Genomic DNA, 19,697 nt, shown 5'->3' on the forward strand with positions numbered 1-19,697 from the left:
AGAGTGTGGGAATTTATTCCAAAGGCGGGAAAAAAGAGGAATGAAAGAGTGAAGGTGAGCAGTGATTTGTGATTTTGGTAGTTTTACCAGAAGGGGTTGTTGGCGGACCTTGAGCGCCCTGCGGAAATATTGTTGTGGGGCCGAGTTTCGGTGATGAGCACGACCGCTAAACCGCTAGATGGAGCAGTAGAATCGGCTCCACCGAACACCCGGAATCTAGATCGTACCTTTCCGATAACTCCGAAGGTGCGGGTCCCTTACAGGACCGTGAATCGTCAATAATTCAACCGCGTGGGACAGGGTTATTTGCCAAACTTCAAAATACCTAGAGGCCCACGTGGTGAGCTACCGAGGAATTCACACCCTCGACGAAGCTTGAACGGGATGAGCCGTTACCGTGCTCGACCCGTGCGTAACCCGAGCGGATGGTTACCAAGGTCCTGTCGGTCAAAATGCACAACTACGGCAGCAACGGCCTTTTTATTCCACCATCACGCACCGTGCTAAACCAATGAAGAAAACACAGAAACGAGTTGATACATTTAACAGGGGATATTTATTTACAATAGGGGGGAGGGAACACACAAGGAGCAGAGTTAAACCAACTAAAATAAATGAAAGTATGTGCAAGGCACTTGAACAATTCTACTTGAAGACGGGCCCACAGACAAACACGCACACACAAATACCCAAAAGAGGTGATGGCCACGTCCTTTATTGAAAGTTCCCAGCTCGAGGGAAGATGAGCTGGGAACCAGAGCTATCTCGGACCTTCCCGCCTCGTGTGGTCTTCGACGTCCTGGATCGGCGGGACTCGAACCCGCAACTCGAGGCTGCTGCGAGCACTGGGTATGGAGGGCAGCGTCTGGCTCCCGCACGCTCCTCCGGCATGTGACGAGACCAGAGCCAGTGACAATGTGAGACCAGAAGCCAGCGACGAGACGAGACCAGACGACGAGACCTTCATGTTCCAGCCAGAATGCCCTGAACAATTGAACTGGCCAACGCTCCTGCCACGAGCACACCGTCTCTCCAACGCTGGTACAGACAACCACACTTTCTCCTCCGGTGGGAGGGGCTTCTTTCCTGGCCACTCGCCTCCTGATTGGACGGTTGCATCTTGCGATTCGCTCGTCACCCCCGTAATTGGCCGAAAGGGGTGCCAAGTATGCTGATTGGACTGGGGGGGGGGGTGGCGTGGCGGCCGTCGTGGTGGACCGCCCCTCAAACAAGGAGAGTAACATTGTCCTGCGTGGGCTGCGCTCATTGGCCGTCTGATGGCAACCTTGCTTTCATCCCCAGGATTGGGCGAGAGAGACGTCAGGTACTCGTGAACTCCACCCACGTACGTGCTGACACGCACGCATGCAATGGTGCCGGTGGAGGATGGGGGAAGGAAGCCAAGGCAGGTGTCGTCGTTAGAAAGTTGTTGTTGCTGATATAAAAATGTAAAAGAAAACCCTGACTATCAAAATAAATCCGCAGCGCATGAACATTTAATTCCCATTAGACTAGGGAAGGGACCCGAGCTGGAAACACGTACTTACCGATACAACTGTTCTATAGGGACCTGAATGTTGAGTGCAGTGAGCTTCCAGATTCATAACAATATGGGTTGGGGGGGCGGCATATCGCAGACAGAGCAGAGGGGGCAAGACCAGAGTAGAAGACGGAAAGACCACTGACCTGCCTGCAATGAGACAATGAGAGGCCCAAAGACTCAGCCTCATTGCGGGAGATACGAATGATCCTAAATGACTTGGTTTCCACAGCATGAAGCCGAGAAAGGTGAGAGGCAGGAGCACCAGCCCAGAGGGGAGAGCAGTACTCCATCAGGCTGTGGACGAAAACTTTGTATGTGGTCAGGAGCTCAGGTGGGCCGAGGAAGTACTTTGCATGATGGAGGATGCCCAATCGGCAGCTAGCTTTGGAGACCAGGTTGGAACCGTGGCTTTCCCAGGAAAGGTCATGGCAGATAATGAGATCCAGAAGCTTGAATGAAAGGACTTCTTCCAAAGGTCAGGTCAGGTGTGGGAGCATGCGCCAGAGCAGCACGTCACTGCGTCCACTTTCTGCTGGTACTCCAGGGGCCTCCGACTGGCCATCCCCCAGGCAGATGCCTGGCCCATCCCCATCTCCTTGAGAGGCCGATGAACCTGCTGCAACCACGAGGAACATGGTCGGCCCATTTGCCTCCTCCACTCATGAGGCTCCCTCCCTGAGAGAATCTGGTTAGCAGGATCAGCATCAGAAAAACGAGCCACAAGTCCATACAGCGCAGCTGACGCTCACGGACTATGCAGGTAACAAATCTCATTTGAGTTGCTCGCAGCAACTTCTCGTTGGACACAAAGTCCAACCAGTGAAAGCCAAGGATTCTCCGAAGAGACCTGGTACCAAACGAGTCAAGTCTGTCTGAGATCCTTGGTCAGAGTCCAAGTCTGACCTTCAATAGAGCAAGACTGGAAGCATCAAGGACCTGAAGACTCGGACTTTCGTCCTCCCGCACAGGTACCGGCAGTGCCACACCTCATTATCCAGTGAATCCATGACTCCCCAGGCCCGACCCGGACGTCTATTGACCTCTGACTCACCGCCAGCAGAGACATGAATATCACTGCCAAGGTAAGTGAATCTCTCCACGACCTCAACGTCCTCACCACAAACAGGCACAGACAGGAGAGCAGCACCCAAGATGTCATTGAAAGCCTGGATCTTAGTTTTGACCCAGGAAACCCGTCATCCCAGTGGCTCCGACTCCTCATTCAGCACGTTGATGGCCCCCAAAAGGATATCCTAAGTCTCGGTAAAGATGACTGCATCATCTGCGAAATCAAGGTCAGAGATCTTGACATTCCCAAATGATGCACCACAGCTTGATTGCTCCGACATCCTCCCTAGAATCCAGTCCATACAAGTGCTGAAAGTGTGGGGGCAAGTACAAAACCCTGACAAACTCACATAACAACTGGAAATAAGTCAAAGATGGTATCACTACATCTCACAGCCCTCTCAGTACCAGAGTAGAGTTCAGACATCAGATTGATCAGTTTTGGTGGCACCCCACGAAGACCAAGAATCCTCCAGATGGCATCCCGATTCACCGAATGGAACGCTCTACAGAGATCCACATAGGCTGCAAGCAGCCCCTGCCGAAACTCTCGTCTGCGTTCGGTGAGGACACAAAGAGCAAGGACACGGTCAAACGTTGACCTCTTTGGTGTAAAGCCTGACTGCTCTGGACGCTGGTGCTCAAGCAGATGGTGGGGAACCCTATCAAGAATTATCCGAGCAAAGACCTTGCCCAGAACTGAGAGCAGCGTCACCCCTCGGTAGTTGTTGCAGTCTTGGCGATCACCGTTCCCTTTTCAGAGAGGGACAACAAGGTCCCTCTTCCAGTCAGTTGGGATGATGCCTGTGTTCCAGGCAGAGCACAGAACTGCATGCAACGACACGAGTGCAGCATTTCCACCAGCCGTGAGAAGTTCAGCATGGATGCCACAGATCCCTGGAGCTTTACCCCATTTCAACCGGTTCACCGCAGCCTGTGTTTCCACAAGCGAAGGTGGACCACAGTTGATTGGAGGGCCAGCAACAGTGATTGTAACACCCTTGATGTCCAACTCGACAGCTGGGGGATCAGCTTGGTACAACCGCTCAAAGTAACCGGCCCAGCGGGCCTTCACTTCAGACTCCTCTGTCAAGAGCCTACCACTCTCTGCTGTCACTGTAGTACACCGAGGGATGGGCTTGGATGAACGCAATGCACAAATTCCCCTGTAAGCAGGACGTGAATTCCTTGACCACAGGTGATGCTCTACCCCCTCACAGATTCCTCGCACATAGTCCTCCTTGTCCACCCTCAGTGCACGTACAGTTTTACGCCTCAGCTCCCTGAACAGCTCAGCTCTGCCATTCAGCCTGGCCCTGCGACTCTGGTCAATGGCATCCAGTGTCCCTTGAGAGACAAAATTCTTCCATAGGATTGTTGAGAAAGTGGATGGGGGGGGGGGTTCCAAACGGTCCTTTTGGAGAGACTTGACTTGACACTTGGCCTTAAAGACTTGAGTCTTGAGCTGGTAGACTTGTTGACAATGGCAATGAATGAATGAACACCATATCAAAATAAATATATCTCAGTGATGTGTTTGTACCGAGTTTTCATTCGATGTCTGGGAGGATGTGATTATGTTATATTTAAAAACAAAGACCGCCGGAGTCGCACGCCAAAGGGAGCACGCCCTGGGTAAATAGATTGTGCCAAACTTCGAAAAGGTATTAGTTATACAACGCCCAAAGTGCTGCTCACCTCCGAGCCACTGATGTCACAAACATGTGTCTCATGGAGTAAAAGCAGGTAAGTCACGGAGAAAAGCAAGTCGAGCTGTAGTATCTTTCATGACATGGATTCTACGTCCGTGAACTCAGTGGACACGTATGCTGTACGGCGGACAGATGAAAATGTTATTGATGCTGCTCGGTTCATACTCAATAAGCTTCTTCCATGTTTGTGGTGCTTGGTCTCTGTATTCTATGGCTCATAATCGAACGACAACACACACACACACACACACACACACACACACACACACACACACACACACACACACACACACACACACACACACACACACACGTACAAGGTAAACCAACAATAACAGACAATGTAGAAATTTATCTTGAAGCAACAATACAGCAGTTCGAAAATGAAGCATCATACAAATACCTCTGAGTAGAAGATCGCCACCAAATATGTCACAAACAAATGTGCGAAACAATTGCGAAAGAACACCGATGTAGAACGAAGCCGATCCTGAAAATGTACCTCTCCGAAAGAAACAAAATCAGTCATCAACCAACTTACAGTGCAAGAGTTCCAATAGAGCTGTGGAGCAATAAACTGGCCACAATCAGAAATCAATAACCTAGACATCGAAACAAGAAAACTCTTCACCATCCACAAAATGTTCTACAAAAACCAGACGAGTGTGGGAACTAACTGAGTACGTGAAATGCTCAACAGATGATCAGATTAAATTTATAAACAAATATGAACACGACAAACCTGAAAAAAAAATTAAAATCCCTAACTCACCTTGCGAGGAATTTCCAAAAACAGGTGCGAATAGAAGACGCCGCACAGGAAAATGAAATGGCAACAAATACAGCCTCAACAATTGCAAAAAAGACAAAATAAATATATAAAAATAAATATCAATAAGCAGAAGTACATTCAAAATACTCCACCCCAAATACCAAATAAATAAATAAATAAATAAATAAATAAATAACCCTCCAGTGCGTGACATCGCCCGGCGATGCCAATATGCCACCACGCAGCACATGGAGACAGATTTGGGAGGGAGCGGTGTGCAATAATCGGTGGTGTGCAATATAATCGGTGGTGTGCGACAATCGATTGATTGCATAATTAAAATAAATAAACAATAATCATAAAATAATTAATTTCCTAATCAATTGCCGAATAGCACACCGAAACCACCACCGTTTCATCCGAACCTGTAACTTTTTGAAAATTAAGTCATTCATCGAAAAATGAATAATTAATTGATTAATCAATAAATCTAAAATACCCTTTATAGCCAAATCACTTGGTCACCGTCATGTGCAAATATCAGCTTCCTTGCTCAAAATACGCCGGAGATATTGCTAGGATAAGGAATGAAATAAATAAGTAATTAATAAATCGATGATAATTAAGTAATTAATCAATTAATTGATTCATCAAAAAATGAAAAATAACATTTTCGCCTCATAGACTTGAAACATGACTTGAGACTTGCCTTCATAGACGTGAGACTTGACATGAGACATTCCCCCAAAGACTTGAGACTGGACTTGAGACTTGCTCTCAAAGACTTGAGACTTGACTTGAGACTTGCCCTCAAGGGCTTGAGACTAGACTTGCCCTCATAGACTTGAGCCTTGACTTGAGACTTGAGACTTCACTTGGACTTGACTTGAGACTTGCCCTCATAGACTTGAAACTTGACTTGAGACTTGCCATCATACTCTTGAGAGTTGACTTGAGACTTGCTCTCAAAGGCTTGAGACTTGACTTGAGACTTGAGACTTTCCCTCAAGGATTTCAGACTAGACTTGAGACTTGCCCTCATAGACTTGAAACTTGACTTGAGACTTGCTCTCGAAGACTTGAGACTGGACTCGAGACTTGAGACATGACTTGAGACTTGCCCTCATAGATTTGCCATCATAGACTTGAGACTTGCCCTTGTAGACTTGAGACTTGCTCTCAAAGGCTTGAGACTTGAGACTTGCCCTCATAGACTTGCAACTTGACTTGAGACTTGCCATCATACTCTTGAGAGTTGACTTGAGACTTGAAGTGAGACTTGAGACTTTCCCTCAAGGATTTCAGACTCGACTTGAGACTTGACTTGAGACTTGCCCTCATAGACTTGAAACTTGACTTGAGACTTGCTCTCGAAGACTTGAGACTGGACTCGAGACTTGAGACATGACTTGAGACTTGCCCTCATAGACTTGAGACTTGCCCTTGTAGACTTGAGACTTGCTCTCAAAGGCTTGAGGCTTGAGACTTGCCCTCGTAGACTTGAGACTTGACTGAGATTTGCCATCATCGACTTGAGACTTGACTTGCCCTCATAGACTTGAGATTTGCCCTTGTAGACTTGAGACTTGCTCTCAAAGGCTTTAGGCTTGAGACTTGCCCTCATAGACTTGAGACTTTACTGAGATTTGCCATCATCGACTTGAGACTGGAATTGTGACTTTGACCAGATTTTGAAGCTTAAAAATGGATTGTCAATGCAGCAAAACGTGTTCAAACTGAAATTGGAGGAGAATCTGTCTTCCCTTCATGCCCGTCTTCACGTGGTTGAACCGGACGCAGACAGTGGAAGACCCTTTACAGATTTTGTTAAGCGGTGCAGGACCAGTCACTGAAGAGGTGTTCCCGGAGAATAGAAATGCCATCAGTTCTGCAAGTCTATGTTCAAGTACAATTACATGAAGAATCAAATTAATGGAGGACACCTTGTTTATCCAGCTGCAAAAAGAAAGAAACATCGAAAAACTTTGATTATTTTTTTCGCTTGCATTTGACGAAAGTGATGATGAAGGGGACACCGCACAGCTTGTCATCTTTATCCGTGGAGCTGACTCGAATTTGGACCTCCCTGAGGAGCTTGCTGGTCTCCAAAGTCTCAAGGGTACAACGACAGGGCAGGATATTTTTATAAAACTTAAAAAAAAAACAATGGGCGATTTGGAATGAGACTGGGCAAAGTTAACAAATGTGACTAATGGTGGTGCTTCATGCATGGCGGGTAAAGCAAAGGGACGAATAGGCCGCAGAAACAGGGAAATGGATGAACGTGTCCTCACGCGTCCAGTACTAAGTCACCAGCAAGCATGATGCTGTGACGTAGTGAAGTGTGAATCTGTCGTGACGGTTGTGGTGTCATGTGGAAATTCCATCCGAGTAAACGGTCTTCACCACAGACAGTTCCAGGAATTTCTTTCTGATCTAGACACAGCGTATGGAGATGTGCTGCACCACATGGAGCGTATGGAGATGTGCTGCACCACACGGAGCGTATGGAGATGTGCTGCACCACACGGAGCGTATGGAGGTGTGCTGCACCACATGGAGCGTATGGAGATGAAATGTAGCAGACTGAGTTCTACGAGAGATTGTGTGAACTACACGACCACACCAAAGACATTCACCTTCTTCAGAACCCTTCAGTAGTTGACAATGATGAAGCGCTGCCTTCTTATCAGCTTGAATTGGACAAATTACAAACCACTGATGCCCAAACAGCCCTAACAGCTGAAAGTCTGGAGACCCCTGGTCTGGATATGTTTATCACCATATAATGAATCTGGGATGTGTTCAGTTAGCAAGTTTCTTATTGAGCGCTCGCCAAGTGGTTTCGGCACTCAAACAAGCACTCCATTGGAATCTGTTCATGAGGAACGTCTGGCTTGGCAAGCGCTAGCTTGCTTCTTGGTAACTGAACACACCGTCAGACATCTCGACATCATACAGAACGAAGAAAACGCCGACAGCGAAAGGAGCATAAACTCAGAGGTGATGTTCAGTGTACGAACGTGTACGTGCACATGACTTCGACAAGAAGAACCACAAAATGTCTCTGGGCAATTTCCTCGGCCTACCGACTCATTCATTACGTACGCAGGAATTTCACGACCAAGTAGATTCTCATCGCCGCTCACGTTTACCTCACACGACGTGTCAATTACAGTTCGTTTATAAATCCTAAACTTGCACTGTGTTCAGCCTTGAAAAATCAGGAGAAAACCCAAAATAAAAAATTTGAAAATTTCATTATTTCATTATTTTCTTTAATCTGCATGATGAGAACATACCTTCTTTAGGCGGTGTATAATAAATAAACCGCTACAACGATTGCTCCGAACAAAACATGCATCTCGTCGTTTCCTCTGCATGAGTAGTAATCAAAATGTACCTTTGTTTCCTCCTTTGTTTCCTCAAAATGGTACCTTCATTTAATGATCGAAGACGTGTTCTTCAGTTTTCATGTGGACACCAGAGGCCTGTAACACCTGAGAAGAAACACTAAACGAACAAAATGGCAGCAATATGATTTTTACAAATTCCTTAAAACCAAACGTTATTAATAAATATTGGATTCCATCGTTAGTCCACAAATTCAATTCATCACGTGCAAAGTTTTTCAAAGTATTCTTTAATTATATAGTTGGAAAAGAGTTATCACTCACCTGAAATAAACTATATATATATATATATATATATATATATATATATATATATATATATATGTATATATATATATATATATATATATATATATATATATATATATATATATATATATATATATATATATATATATATATATATATATACACCCTAGGATACGAAAAATATATAATTGGACGACAATTCAAACCCTAACTTCAGTTTTCCCTCGCAGGGAACCCTACACTCACTCTTCTAATTCCCCTCCCACCTCTCCCTCTCCCCTCTCACTACTCCCCCTCTACCCTTGCTCTTCTACTTCCCCTCCCCCTCTCTCCTCTCCCCTCTCTCCCCATTCAACCAGATATATTCAACCCAGCTACGAGAATGAATTTTTGTCCAAAAACACCAATACGCATCCGATTTTTCTCACCTTTTGCTGCAAACGAAATTTGAACCATCTGAAGTGACAACAAAAAATGAAATCAGATGGTTAATTAGAGTTATGGCAAAGTTGTGAGGGAGTCTGAACGGACTTTATATTGCAGGCCTTAATTTCACTTAAAAATGCATATTTTTGTTTTAAAACATTAATTTTCTTCCCATTTTTTGCAACCAAAACCTTTAACCATCTTAGCGACTACAAAGCAATGAAATCAGATATCGAATTGGAGTGAAGATAAAGCCGTGAGAGTGCAAGAAAGTGCGAGCCGAACAAAGGAGGCTCCACAGAGCAAACAAAATGGCGGCAATTCGGTTTTGAAGCTCCTCCCTGAATGGGGGAAACCCCGCCTTGAAGTGGGAAGCTCCTCCCCAAACGGACGGACAGACAGACAGACCGACTGGCGGAGATTATATACAATCGTGGATAAAATTGCACTTTTTTTTTTTTTCGAAGAATGCACCATTTCTTCCAGAAATTTGTTTAAATTTTAAAACCTTTTGGTATCCACAGATGTATTTCTTTAGTTTGAAGTGGAACAAAACAAAACAAGCTGAAAAAATTACTAATTTTTCGCTTATTCCACAAAACAAATCCTAAAATAGTCTGGACAATATTATTGGCACCTTTTAGAAGTTGTTCGAAATAATTAGATTTCAAGCAGGTGATTCTCATTTACTTTGGAATTGAACTCACCTGTGGTGAGTTGCAGGTGCCTGCAATATAAAAACCACTCGTGCAACCAGTTTGAATAGAGAAAAGAAGTCATTTTGCTGTTTTGTGTCACTGTTTGTACTGCAATGAGCGTAGAGAAAACAAAGAAAACCACAGAATTGTCTGAGGAGGTCAGACACAAGATTGGAGCCAAACATGGACAATCTCAAGGCTACAGGTCCATCTCCAGAGACCTTGATGTTCCTGTGTCCACCGTACACAATGTTATCAGGAGGTTTAAGGCCCATTGCACTGTAACCAACCTCCCTGGACATGGCCGTAAGAGAAAACTTGATCGAAGATTGCAGCGAAGGATTGTCAGAGTGTCGAGTGTCAGAAAGCTGGGTCTCCGTCGAAGGTAATGGGTCTCGCAACAAGACAATGACCCCAAACACACTTCAAAAAGCACCCAGGAATGGTTCAAGATAAAACGCTGGACTGTTCTGAAGTGCCCAGCAATCAGTTCAGATGTAAATCCCATTGAACAATTGACAATATTTTTGGCCACGACTGTTTGTATTATCCTCGCAGGATTTGCTTACACATTGCAAGCAATAACGAACCGTGCTTACACATTGTCTCGAGGTCACTCACCTGCATTTTGTTTTCATTTATATCTTTTCATTTGTTTATATTTTCAATGACGGATGCTTTCCAATGATTCTATGATTTTTTTCCCCCCAGTGTATTGGCTTCGATGTCTGTCGGCACATTTAATTGGTGTGCTTCCCCCATTGTCTTGGATCGCTCGCCTGCATTTATTTTTTTTACATTTATTTACTTCCATTTGTTTAGATTTTAATTTACGGATGCTTTCCAACGGTTCTGTGATGTAGTGGCTTCCATATCAGTCGGCACACAAAATTTCAGCTTTCTCTCTCATCCGGAAGGTAGTAAACTTTAATATCAGTGAGTCAGTGAGTGGTTAGAATGAGACACACACACACACACACACATATGTATATATATGTAGTATATAGATGTAACAATAGGACTTTGCAAACTGTTATCAAATTGAAATAAAATTTTTAATATATGCTGTATACATATAGAATAGATTACATCGATTAATGGAGGGTTTTTTTTGGGGGGGGGTTTATTTTAACTTGTCTATATGTTGTACTTTTGTGTTGCAAACTGTTATCAAATCATTCACTGAGCTCTCTTGGCTCCACAATCAAGATTCTACAGAAAGGATCCCAGTCCAGTGGTCGTGAATGTCTTCAATTCATCCGCTCCGCTTCGGCCTGTCCGGCCGTCGCTCCTTCAGGGTCGAAGACCTTCCCCGTGCGCCAGCAACTCAATGCCTTCACCTCTTTCATCGATGCCTCGACACTGTATGGCAGCTCGGAGGGTCTCGGCGTGGAATTACAGAACATCGGTAGTGATGTAGGGCTCTTGCAAAGCAATACGAAGTATACCGACAATGGGCGAGAGCTATTACCCTTTGTGAGGAATGACCTACCCTCACCGTGCATCCAGGCTCCTGGAACTGAGGACACCTTCAGAGTTGAGTGCTTCTTGGCTGGAGATAGTCGAGCTAACGAGGTACTTACCCTCACTGTGATGCACACCCTGTGGTTGAGGGAACACAATCGCCTTGCTCGCTCTCTAAAGCAGCTCAACCACCACTGGAGTGCACAGACCTGCTATCAAGAGGCCCGCAAGATAGTGGGTGCACTTCATCAGGCATGCATCTCTTTCTGTACATCTGCATAACTTTTTGACTTGTTTGTCTTTGTCTTGTTTTGTTATTACTCACGTTTGTTTGTTTCCATTCTTTCAGGTCATTACAATGAGGGATTATTTGCCCAAAATTATTGGCCCCGAGGCATTTGAGAAGTACGTGGGTACGTACAGAAGCTACAATGAATCCATCAATCCAAGTGTGTCGAATGTCTTCACCACAGCGGCTTTCCGCTTTGGACATATGACTGTGTCCGCACACGAGTACCGGTTCGACGAACATTTCCAAGACCATCCGAACTTCCCATCATTGCCTTTGCATGAAGCCTTCTTTGCACCTTGGAGGATTATAAGGGAAGGTAAAGTATGGTTTTCTGCATTATTGTTAATATTATTATATCACATCACAATGCACAATCAGCGACAAACTGTCATTCTGATGTTTCACAGTGTAGTGGATAAAGTCAGGGTCCACTTATTGGGTTCAGCACATCAAAAGAGAATCTTTAATAACACGTGCTTGGAGGGGAGAACACGAATGGCAAGGCATTCAATGATCTCCGCTAACAGGAGCTCAGAGTAATCTCTCTTTTTAGGAGTCAGGAAGGGGAGAGGGAGAGATGGGGAGAAAAGTAAAGGATAGAAGAAAAACAATGTCACAGATGAATTCAATTAATATTCAGTGATTAACTGGGGCTACAGATGAGAGATTAAATGAGACCACAGTTCTTACTCATGCCAATATTCAAGCAGATTGATTACAAAATTACTAAAAGAGGAAATCCACTTCTACACTGCCCCCCCCCCCCCCGGTTTTCCCTTTAGCAAAACCACACAAAATCGATTTAATCAATTGGAAATACATCGCCCCCGCATTAGTGTGTCTGTTACCTAGGTGTAAGGTTCGGGGGGACAAGGCTGATAAATGCATCAAGGATAACATTTCTCCATAGTCACAGGGTACACTCATGACATCAACCTATGGATTTCTAATCTCAATTTCGCACAAATCATAAAACTGCTCCACATCTGGATCCTTATCGGGAGACGTTTGTTGAGAAACCATTACTTTTGTAGTTTTCCTCTTTAAGCGTGAGGCAATCAATTCTGGCAGTGTTGCGGTGGCGCATTTAAAGAGTACAATGATAATGACAATTACAATTAATCCCATGAAAATCCATTGCAACAATCTTGTTCCCCATATTCCAAAAATCCCTTCAAGCCAAGAAAACATTCCATCCTCAGTACACTAATCATGGAACTCAGCTCCTTCCTCTAATGTTTTCTACTAAACTTGCAATGTGTTCTGAGTTATCTGGGATGTAAGTACAACATTCAGAACCAATGACTGCACAGGGACGCCCCTGTGCTGCTAATATCAAATCCAAAGCCATTTGGTATTGCATTGTGACGGTACGTAAAGCGACGACCTTGGAGTTACTATCTACCACACCATCTGCTGTTTCATTCGGAAGCAATTCCAAAGAGTTAGCCATTTGTGCAAGTCCTGCAGCCATCTTGCCAACCCTGTAATGGGGGAAAAAGGGTCATAAAGACCATTTTTTTTTTTTGTATACCTTGGTCGAGGCTCGTATGAGAGCTAACACACAACTCACAGCAAGGAGGCATGAGACAAGAGGGGCGGGAGTGGAAGGGACAAAACAGTGGGGAACAGACACATTAGGTGAACTGTGGAAGGGAGAGGGATGGGGATGGGACGGGGAACATGGCGAAGAGAAGATGGACATTACAGGGACTTTCAGGAAGGAAAGCAGGAGAAATGAAGGAAGTGGGCTAGGGTGGATTATCGGGGGTAGAAAAGATCGAGGATTTGGATGGGGGAAGATAAGAGGTGGTGGTGAACAGCTGTTTTGAAAGCCTGGAGGGAAGAATGGGAAAGAATAGAGTGAGGAAGTTTATTCCAAAGGCGGGAAAAAAAGAGGAATGAAAGAGTGAAGATGAGCAGTGATTCGTGATTTTGGCAGTTTTACCAGAAGGGAGTTGTTGGCGGACCTTGAGCGCCCTGTGGAAATGTGGTGGGGACAAATCGCAGAGAGAGCAGGGGGGGCAAGGCTGGAGAGGAGTCGGTAGAAGACAGAAAGACCACCGACCAACCTGCGGTGATTGAGTGAGAGGCCCAAAGACTCAGCTTCATTGCGGGAGATGCCGATGATCTTAAATGCCCTGGTTTCGACAGCGTGAAGCCGAGAAAGGTGGGAGGCAGGAGCACCAGCCCAGAGGGGAGAGCAGTACTCCATCAGGCTACGGACAAAAGCTTTGTAAGTGGTCAGGAGCTCAAGAGGGTCGAGGAAGGACTTAGCACGACGGAGGATTCCCAGTCGGCGACTGGCTTTTGAGGCGAGGTTGGAAATGTGACTTTCCCAGGAAAGGTCATGGCAGATAGTGAGACCTAGAAGCTTGAAAGAAAGGACTTCTTCCAGAGGATTGTTGAGAAAGTGGATGGGGGGGTTTTGTAAACGGTCCTTTCGAAGAGACATAGTGAGAGTGTGAGATTTGTCTGGATTGAAAGACATGTTCCACGTGTTGGACCAGTTTGTGATTTTATCCAGATCTGCAGTGAGCGAAGAAGCTGCTGCTTGCCGGTCTGAGGGATGGCAGATGGTACGGCAGAGGGTGGAGTCATCGGCAAAGAGAAATAGAGGATTTTCCAGAGAGTCCGAGAGATCATTGATGAAAACCAGAAAAAGAACAGGGCCCAGAACGCTACCTTGAGGAACTCCAGCCTGCACAGGAAGAGGGGATGAAAGAACTCCATTTAGGGCCACACGTTGACTGCGACAGGAGAGGAAGTCTGCGAGCCATGAGTGGAGATGGCCTTGAATACCATGGGAAGAGAGTTTGGTGAGTAGGGTAGGGTGCCAGACTGTGTCAAAAGCACATGATATGTCCAGGGATACGGCTCGGATTTCCTGTCTGGCATTGAGGACCTCCATCCATTGATGGGAGAGCAGAAGCAGCATATCCAGGGTAGAGTGACCTGGTCTGAAACCAAATTGATGATTGGAAATCAAGCCATTGGAGAAGAGGAAGGATTTCATATCTGAAGCGATGATGGATTCCATCACCTTGCTGATGATTGGGAGAAGGCTGATTGGTCTGTAGTTACAGGGATCTGTTTTTGCACCTTTTTATGCAGGGCAGTGATGTTAGCAGATTTCCAAGCAGATGGCAGATGACCTTGGGCAAATGAGAGGGTGAATAGAACAGAGAGAGGGTGAGCAAGAGCAGAAGAGCAGGCTTTGAGGACACGTGGGCTGATGCCGTCTGGACCGGTTGCAGAATCTGACTCGAGGTTTGAAAGCAAACTCTCCACCTTGTCAGGAGAAAAGGATACAGAGTCCAGGGACAGTTGGGTGCGACTGGGTAAAGTGGGTAGAGATAGTGATGGGTTTAGGACACAAGATTTAGCTGCAAACACCGAGTTTAGACATTCAGCTTTATCACGTGTGGAATCAGCAGTGCGGCCATTTGAGGTAAGGGAGGGGATGGAGGGGGAACATACACCAGAAACAGATTTGATTAAACGCCATCAGGATTTTGAGGAGGGAGAGAGGTTTGAGAGTTCAGACTTGAGATTAGAAAGATGTTGTTTTCTGGCTCTCCTGAGGGTAGATACACACTTGTTCCGAGCTTTGTGGAAAGAACTGAGATTGCCCTCAGTTGGGTTTGCTTTCCATGAGGCAAAGGCAAGTTGTTTCAGGACAACTGCCTCGCCACAAGCTTCAGTAAACCAAGGGCGGGAGGAAGGGTAAGACAACTGAACACGAGAGGGGATAAATCTGTGCATGAGGGAGAGCAAGTTTCTTTGAAAGAATTCCCAGGATGAGTTGATGTTTGAGAAAGTAGTGATAGGAGACCAGTCTGTAAGTTTGATGGCTGCTCGGAGACCCTGCCAGTCGGCTTGAGTGAAATGCCAGACTCGACGGCGGTGAGGTGGTTCTCTGATAACAGCCAGAGAGATGTCCACTTTGACAAGGACGTGGTCAGAAGAACCAATTGGAGCGAAGGAAGAGCAGCAGATATTGTCAGGGAAATTTGTCAAAATCAGATCCAGAAGAGATGGAGTACCATTGGTTGAGATCCGGGTCGGGAAGTTGACCGATTGAGTCAGTCCCAATGAGTCGCAGAAAGCTTTTGCTGAGGTGCCATGGCAGGTGAGAGAGGTACCCACACCTACCCAACTGGCGTGATGACAATTGAAGTCACCACATAAGAGGAAGAGAGAGTTTGGATGAGAAGATAGAAGATGGTCCATGTTTTCGGATAGTGAGGTGTAGATGGAGTCATCACTGTTCGGTGGATGGTACAGTACACATATAAACATGAGGTGGGAGTGGAGGGGAAGCCGAAGCCAGAGGTATTCCTGGGGATGTGGGGGAGTGAGAGCAGTGCATGGAGAGTGAGGAATAGAGTCTTTGATGAAGAGAGCAACACCTCCACTAGGACGAGGCTCAGGTCTGTCATACCGTAAGAGGGAGTAACCGGGGAGAGATACTTGGGAGTCAGACACGTCTTGGGGGAGGAAAGTTTCTGTTAGGCAGATAATGTCTGGTTTGTCAGTGGCAACCTGTATGGAAAGATCTGAAAGGTTTGAGCGAAGGCCCCGGATATTTGAGGTCCACACTTTTAATGAAGAGGAAGGGGAGGGTAGGACAAGGGACGAGGGATGCAGGTAAGGAGGGTTGCTGAAGGAGTGTGGGGTATTGCAGAATAGCGAGGGGAGGGGGCCGAATGAGGAGGAGAAAAGGCTCTGTGGTGCTGGGGGAGAGGGGGGACAAGAGACAAGGAAGAAGGCAGTTGAGGATTTGAGGAGGTGGAGTGAAGAGATGGAGGGGAGAGGGCAGTGGAGGGAGGCAGGTTGGTGGATGAGAGGGGGGCAACTTAGAGAAGGAAGAGTGAGGGGGATGAAAGGTGGGAGAAAGGTGGGGGAATTTTTGAGAGGTGAGAGGGAGGCTTGGAGCGAGAAGAGTGGGATGTTGCTTTGAGAGTGAGAGTGAGGGGTGAGGGGGGTGAGTTGGCACTGAAGTTGGAAAAAAAGAATGGTTGATGGAAAGCAAGCATCCATGGCAAACTGTGGTTTTTAAAAGTTTTAGGTCAGAGAGCGATTTAACACAATTCTTGATGGATGCAATGAAGGCGAATTCAGAGCATGGAGAGAAGAAGTGCTGTAATAGTTGGATTTTTTAGGCAAGGAATGAAGGAGAGGTCGAAATGAGAGCAGTCTGTTAAAATAGCAGAAGAGTAGTGCATTGTGAAACAGTAAAGAGTACCACATGTGTGAGAGAGGAAGATGAAGCATTATAAGATCGTTTTTGTTGTTAAAAATAATGTATGAGAGCGTTCAACAGATTCGGTCATGGAAGTGTAAAAAAAAAAAATCGAGGAAGAAGACGAGGAGGAAGTTAAGAGGAAGAAGAAGAAGAAGCAGAATCGGGAGAAGGTGAGCGTGTTGTTGTTGTTGTTGTAGGGTATTTTTATTTTTATTTTTTTTGTTTTTTTGAGATAAAAAAGAGATTAGTTGGGAGAATGGGGGATTAGATGTTTGGAAAGTGGGGAGGATCAAAATTGAAGGTAATGGGGAGGATAGCAATTGAAGGTAATGGGGAGAAAAAACAACAAAAAAAAAAACGATCGAACACCGAGTGGAACCGGTAGGCCTCAAGCCTAGGCCTAGGCCTCAAGCACCAGGTAAGAACGTCGACAAAAATACTCACAAAATAGCACGATTTTTGAAACAAAACCGAACTAGCAACACACAGTAACATGTAGGTGAGAAAATTAAACAGTTAAAACGGGACAAATAACAACCGGAAACTTAGCTTTGAGAACGTCAGCAGGGAGCCCCGAAGGAGACCTCTCGCTGCTCCAAAACCGGAACCGGAATCTGATTTTATTTAAATCAGATTTTATTTTATTTTATTTATATTGAAACGAAAGCGAGAGAAGAACCTTCAGAGTGTAGGCTTTATTCCATTTGATTGAAGCCGCTTCTACGGGCACACCAGGGAATACAGGTGCAGCAAGGAGTACATAAGCAGTAAGGTATACACGTGCAACTAATCACCGCAAAATAAATCAGTATAAGCACGGAGTCCGATATACTCTCAATTCTTACCATTCAACGAGCACCAAGTGAGCCGCAGCCGTAAACAACAATGCCCCTGGGACAATCCCCCCGACCGAGCGGAATCTTAGCTTTATCTATTCCGTGCGACATGTGATCACACGTCACGTCCTTCAATTCACCACATTTTCCCCATCTTTAAAATGTAACTAGAGGCCCAACTAACGTACCACGATTACTTCAGCGCTACAGGAGTACACATTTCAAGCAACGCGAACTATCTAATCTACAGAAGCATACATGCCAAGCAGAGAGGATTATTTTGAGTTGTAGGAGCATGGTAATGAGCATCGATATATGATGTAACGAGCATATAGGAGCATGAGCATCGAGGATGCCAATAATCCCCTTTACAGATTGAGTCGGCGAGGGGGTATTATCCATCGACCTCTCCGGGAGTAAATGGCGGTTTCACTTGAGGGAGGCTTCCGATCCTCTTGGTGAGCCTCGACTCGTGCCGGGGATGACTCCCCGATCGCTCTCGGGTGGAACGCGGCAGCTCCGTCGCCACTATTCTCGGGTGGAGTTCCTGGGGGGGGGGGAACACCTGGGGAGGGGATGTCAGAGGGAGGAGTGCAATATGGTGGTGTACCTGCGGGAGGAGTACCTGAGGGAGCCAAATGGCGAACCGAAACAGTGGTCTCCCTGCCATCCGGGAGCCTGACATGAGCATACTCTGGATTAGTATCGATGAGTTCGACCTCTTCCACCATGGGTTCATATTTGCTTTGTCGTACCGGGCGTTTCATGAACACTGTTCCGGGATGGGTTAGCCAGTTGGGCACCGATTGGCCGTCAACATAACGCCGCTGGTGAGTAAACATTCGTTCGTGAGGAGTTGCATTGGTGGACGTGCAGAGCAAAGAGCGTATGGAATTCAGAGCGTCGAGAAGGGTAACCTCCGACCGCTCGGGTCCCAGTCCTCTTGATTTCAACGCCAGAGTTACGGCTTTCCAAATAACTCCATTATATCGTTCCACCTGCCCATTACCCTGTGGGTTGTAACCCGTCGTTCGACTAGTTGCTATGCCGTGCTCTAATAGGAATTGTTTTAGCCCGGCCGACATGAAACACGGCCCTCTGTCTGAATGTATGTACGAAGGTTTCCCAAACATAGCGAAGAGGTCAGACAGACATTTCACGACAGTGCCCGAGGTCATATCCGAGCACGGAAATGCGAAAGGGAACCTTGAATATTCATCAACAACAGTGAATATGTATCTGTTGTCTGTCTTGGTCGGCAGGGGCTCTTTGAAGTCAATGTTTAGTCTCTCGAAGGGAGAAGTGGCCTTGATCAATCTGCCAGAAGCCGCGCCATAGAATCTGGGTTTTAGTTCAGCACAAACAGGGCATGAAGCATTCATTTGTTTAATATCTTCAATAGAATAGGGAAGGTTTTGTCTGCGCACAAAATGTGCCATTCTGGTTACCCCCGGGTGGCACAGAGACGCATGGAGGTCTTGCAAAGCCCGACTGATTGTCGCCGAACAGTAGACCCGAGAGAAGGTGTCTGCAGCAGGGTTTTCCCTCCCGGGCCGGTAAACAATGTCGTAACTATAGCAGGCTAGGTCTATCCGCCATCTCATAATTTTTTCATTCTTAATTTTCCCGTTATTTTTCCCATCAAACATGAATGCCACGGATCGTTGGTCCGTGACGAGCGTGAAATGGTTTCCCAGTAAATAGTGTCTCCATTTACGTAGGGCTTCGACAATAGCGTACGCTTCCTTCTCTATTGCTGAGTGTCTCTGCTCGCTTCCAGAGAGAGTTCTCGAGAAGAACGCGACGGGTCGCCCAGACTAGTTAAGCGTCGCAGCTATCGCGTGATCAGAAGCATCTGTTTCCACCACGAAGGGCACCGAGCTATCGATCGATAATACCACGGAATTACTGATATCATCTTTGAGGCTGTGGAAAGCTTTTACAACAGCGGCATCTGGTGGAAAGTTTTTGCAATG

The 19,697-nt window shown here is 46.0% G+C and overlaps 1 protein-coding gene across 1 annotated transcript in view; it reads left to right on the forward strand.

Annotated features, from left to right (window-relative positions):
* Window positions 1-19,697, forward strand: part of TPO (thyroid peroxidase) — a 90,004-nt gene that overhangs the window by 51,146 nt on the left and 19,161 nt on the right. Inside the window, exons 7-8 of the mRNA XM_085861386.1 lie at window positions 11,091-11,597; window positions 11,695-11,953. Of these exons, the coding sequence (XP_085717512.1) occupies window positions 11,091-11,597; window positions 11,695-11,953 (766 nt within the window). The remainder of the gene's footprint in view (window positions 1-11,090; window positions 11,598-11,694; window positions 11,954-19,697) is intronic.

This window comes from Eptatretus burgeri, chromosome 17, assembly GCF_056783735.1.
Source record: "Eptatretus burgeri isolate ZD-2024b chromosome 17, Ebu_testis_v1, whole genome shotgun sequence".
Lineage (NCBI taxonomy): Eukaryota > Metazoa > Chordata > Myxini > Myxiniformes > Myxinidae > Eptatretus > Eptatretus burgeri.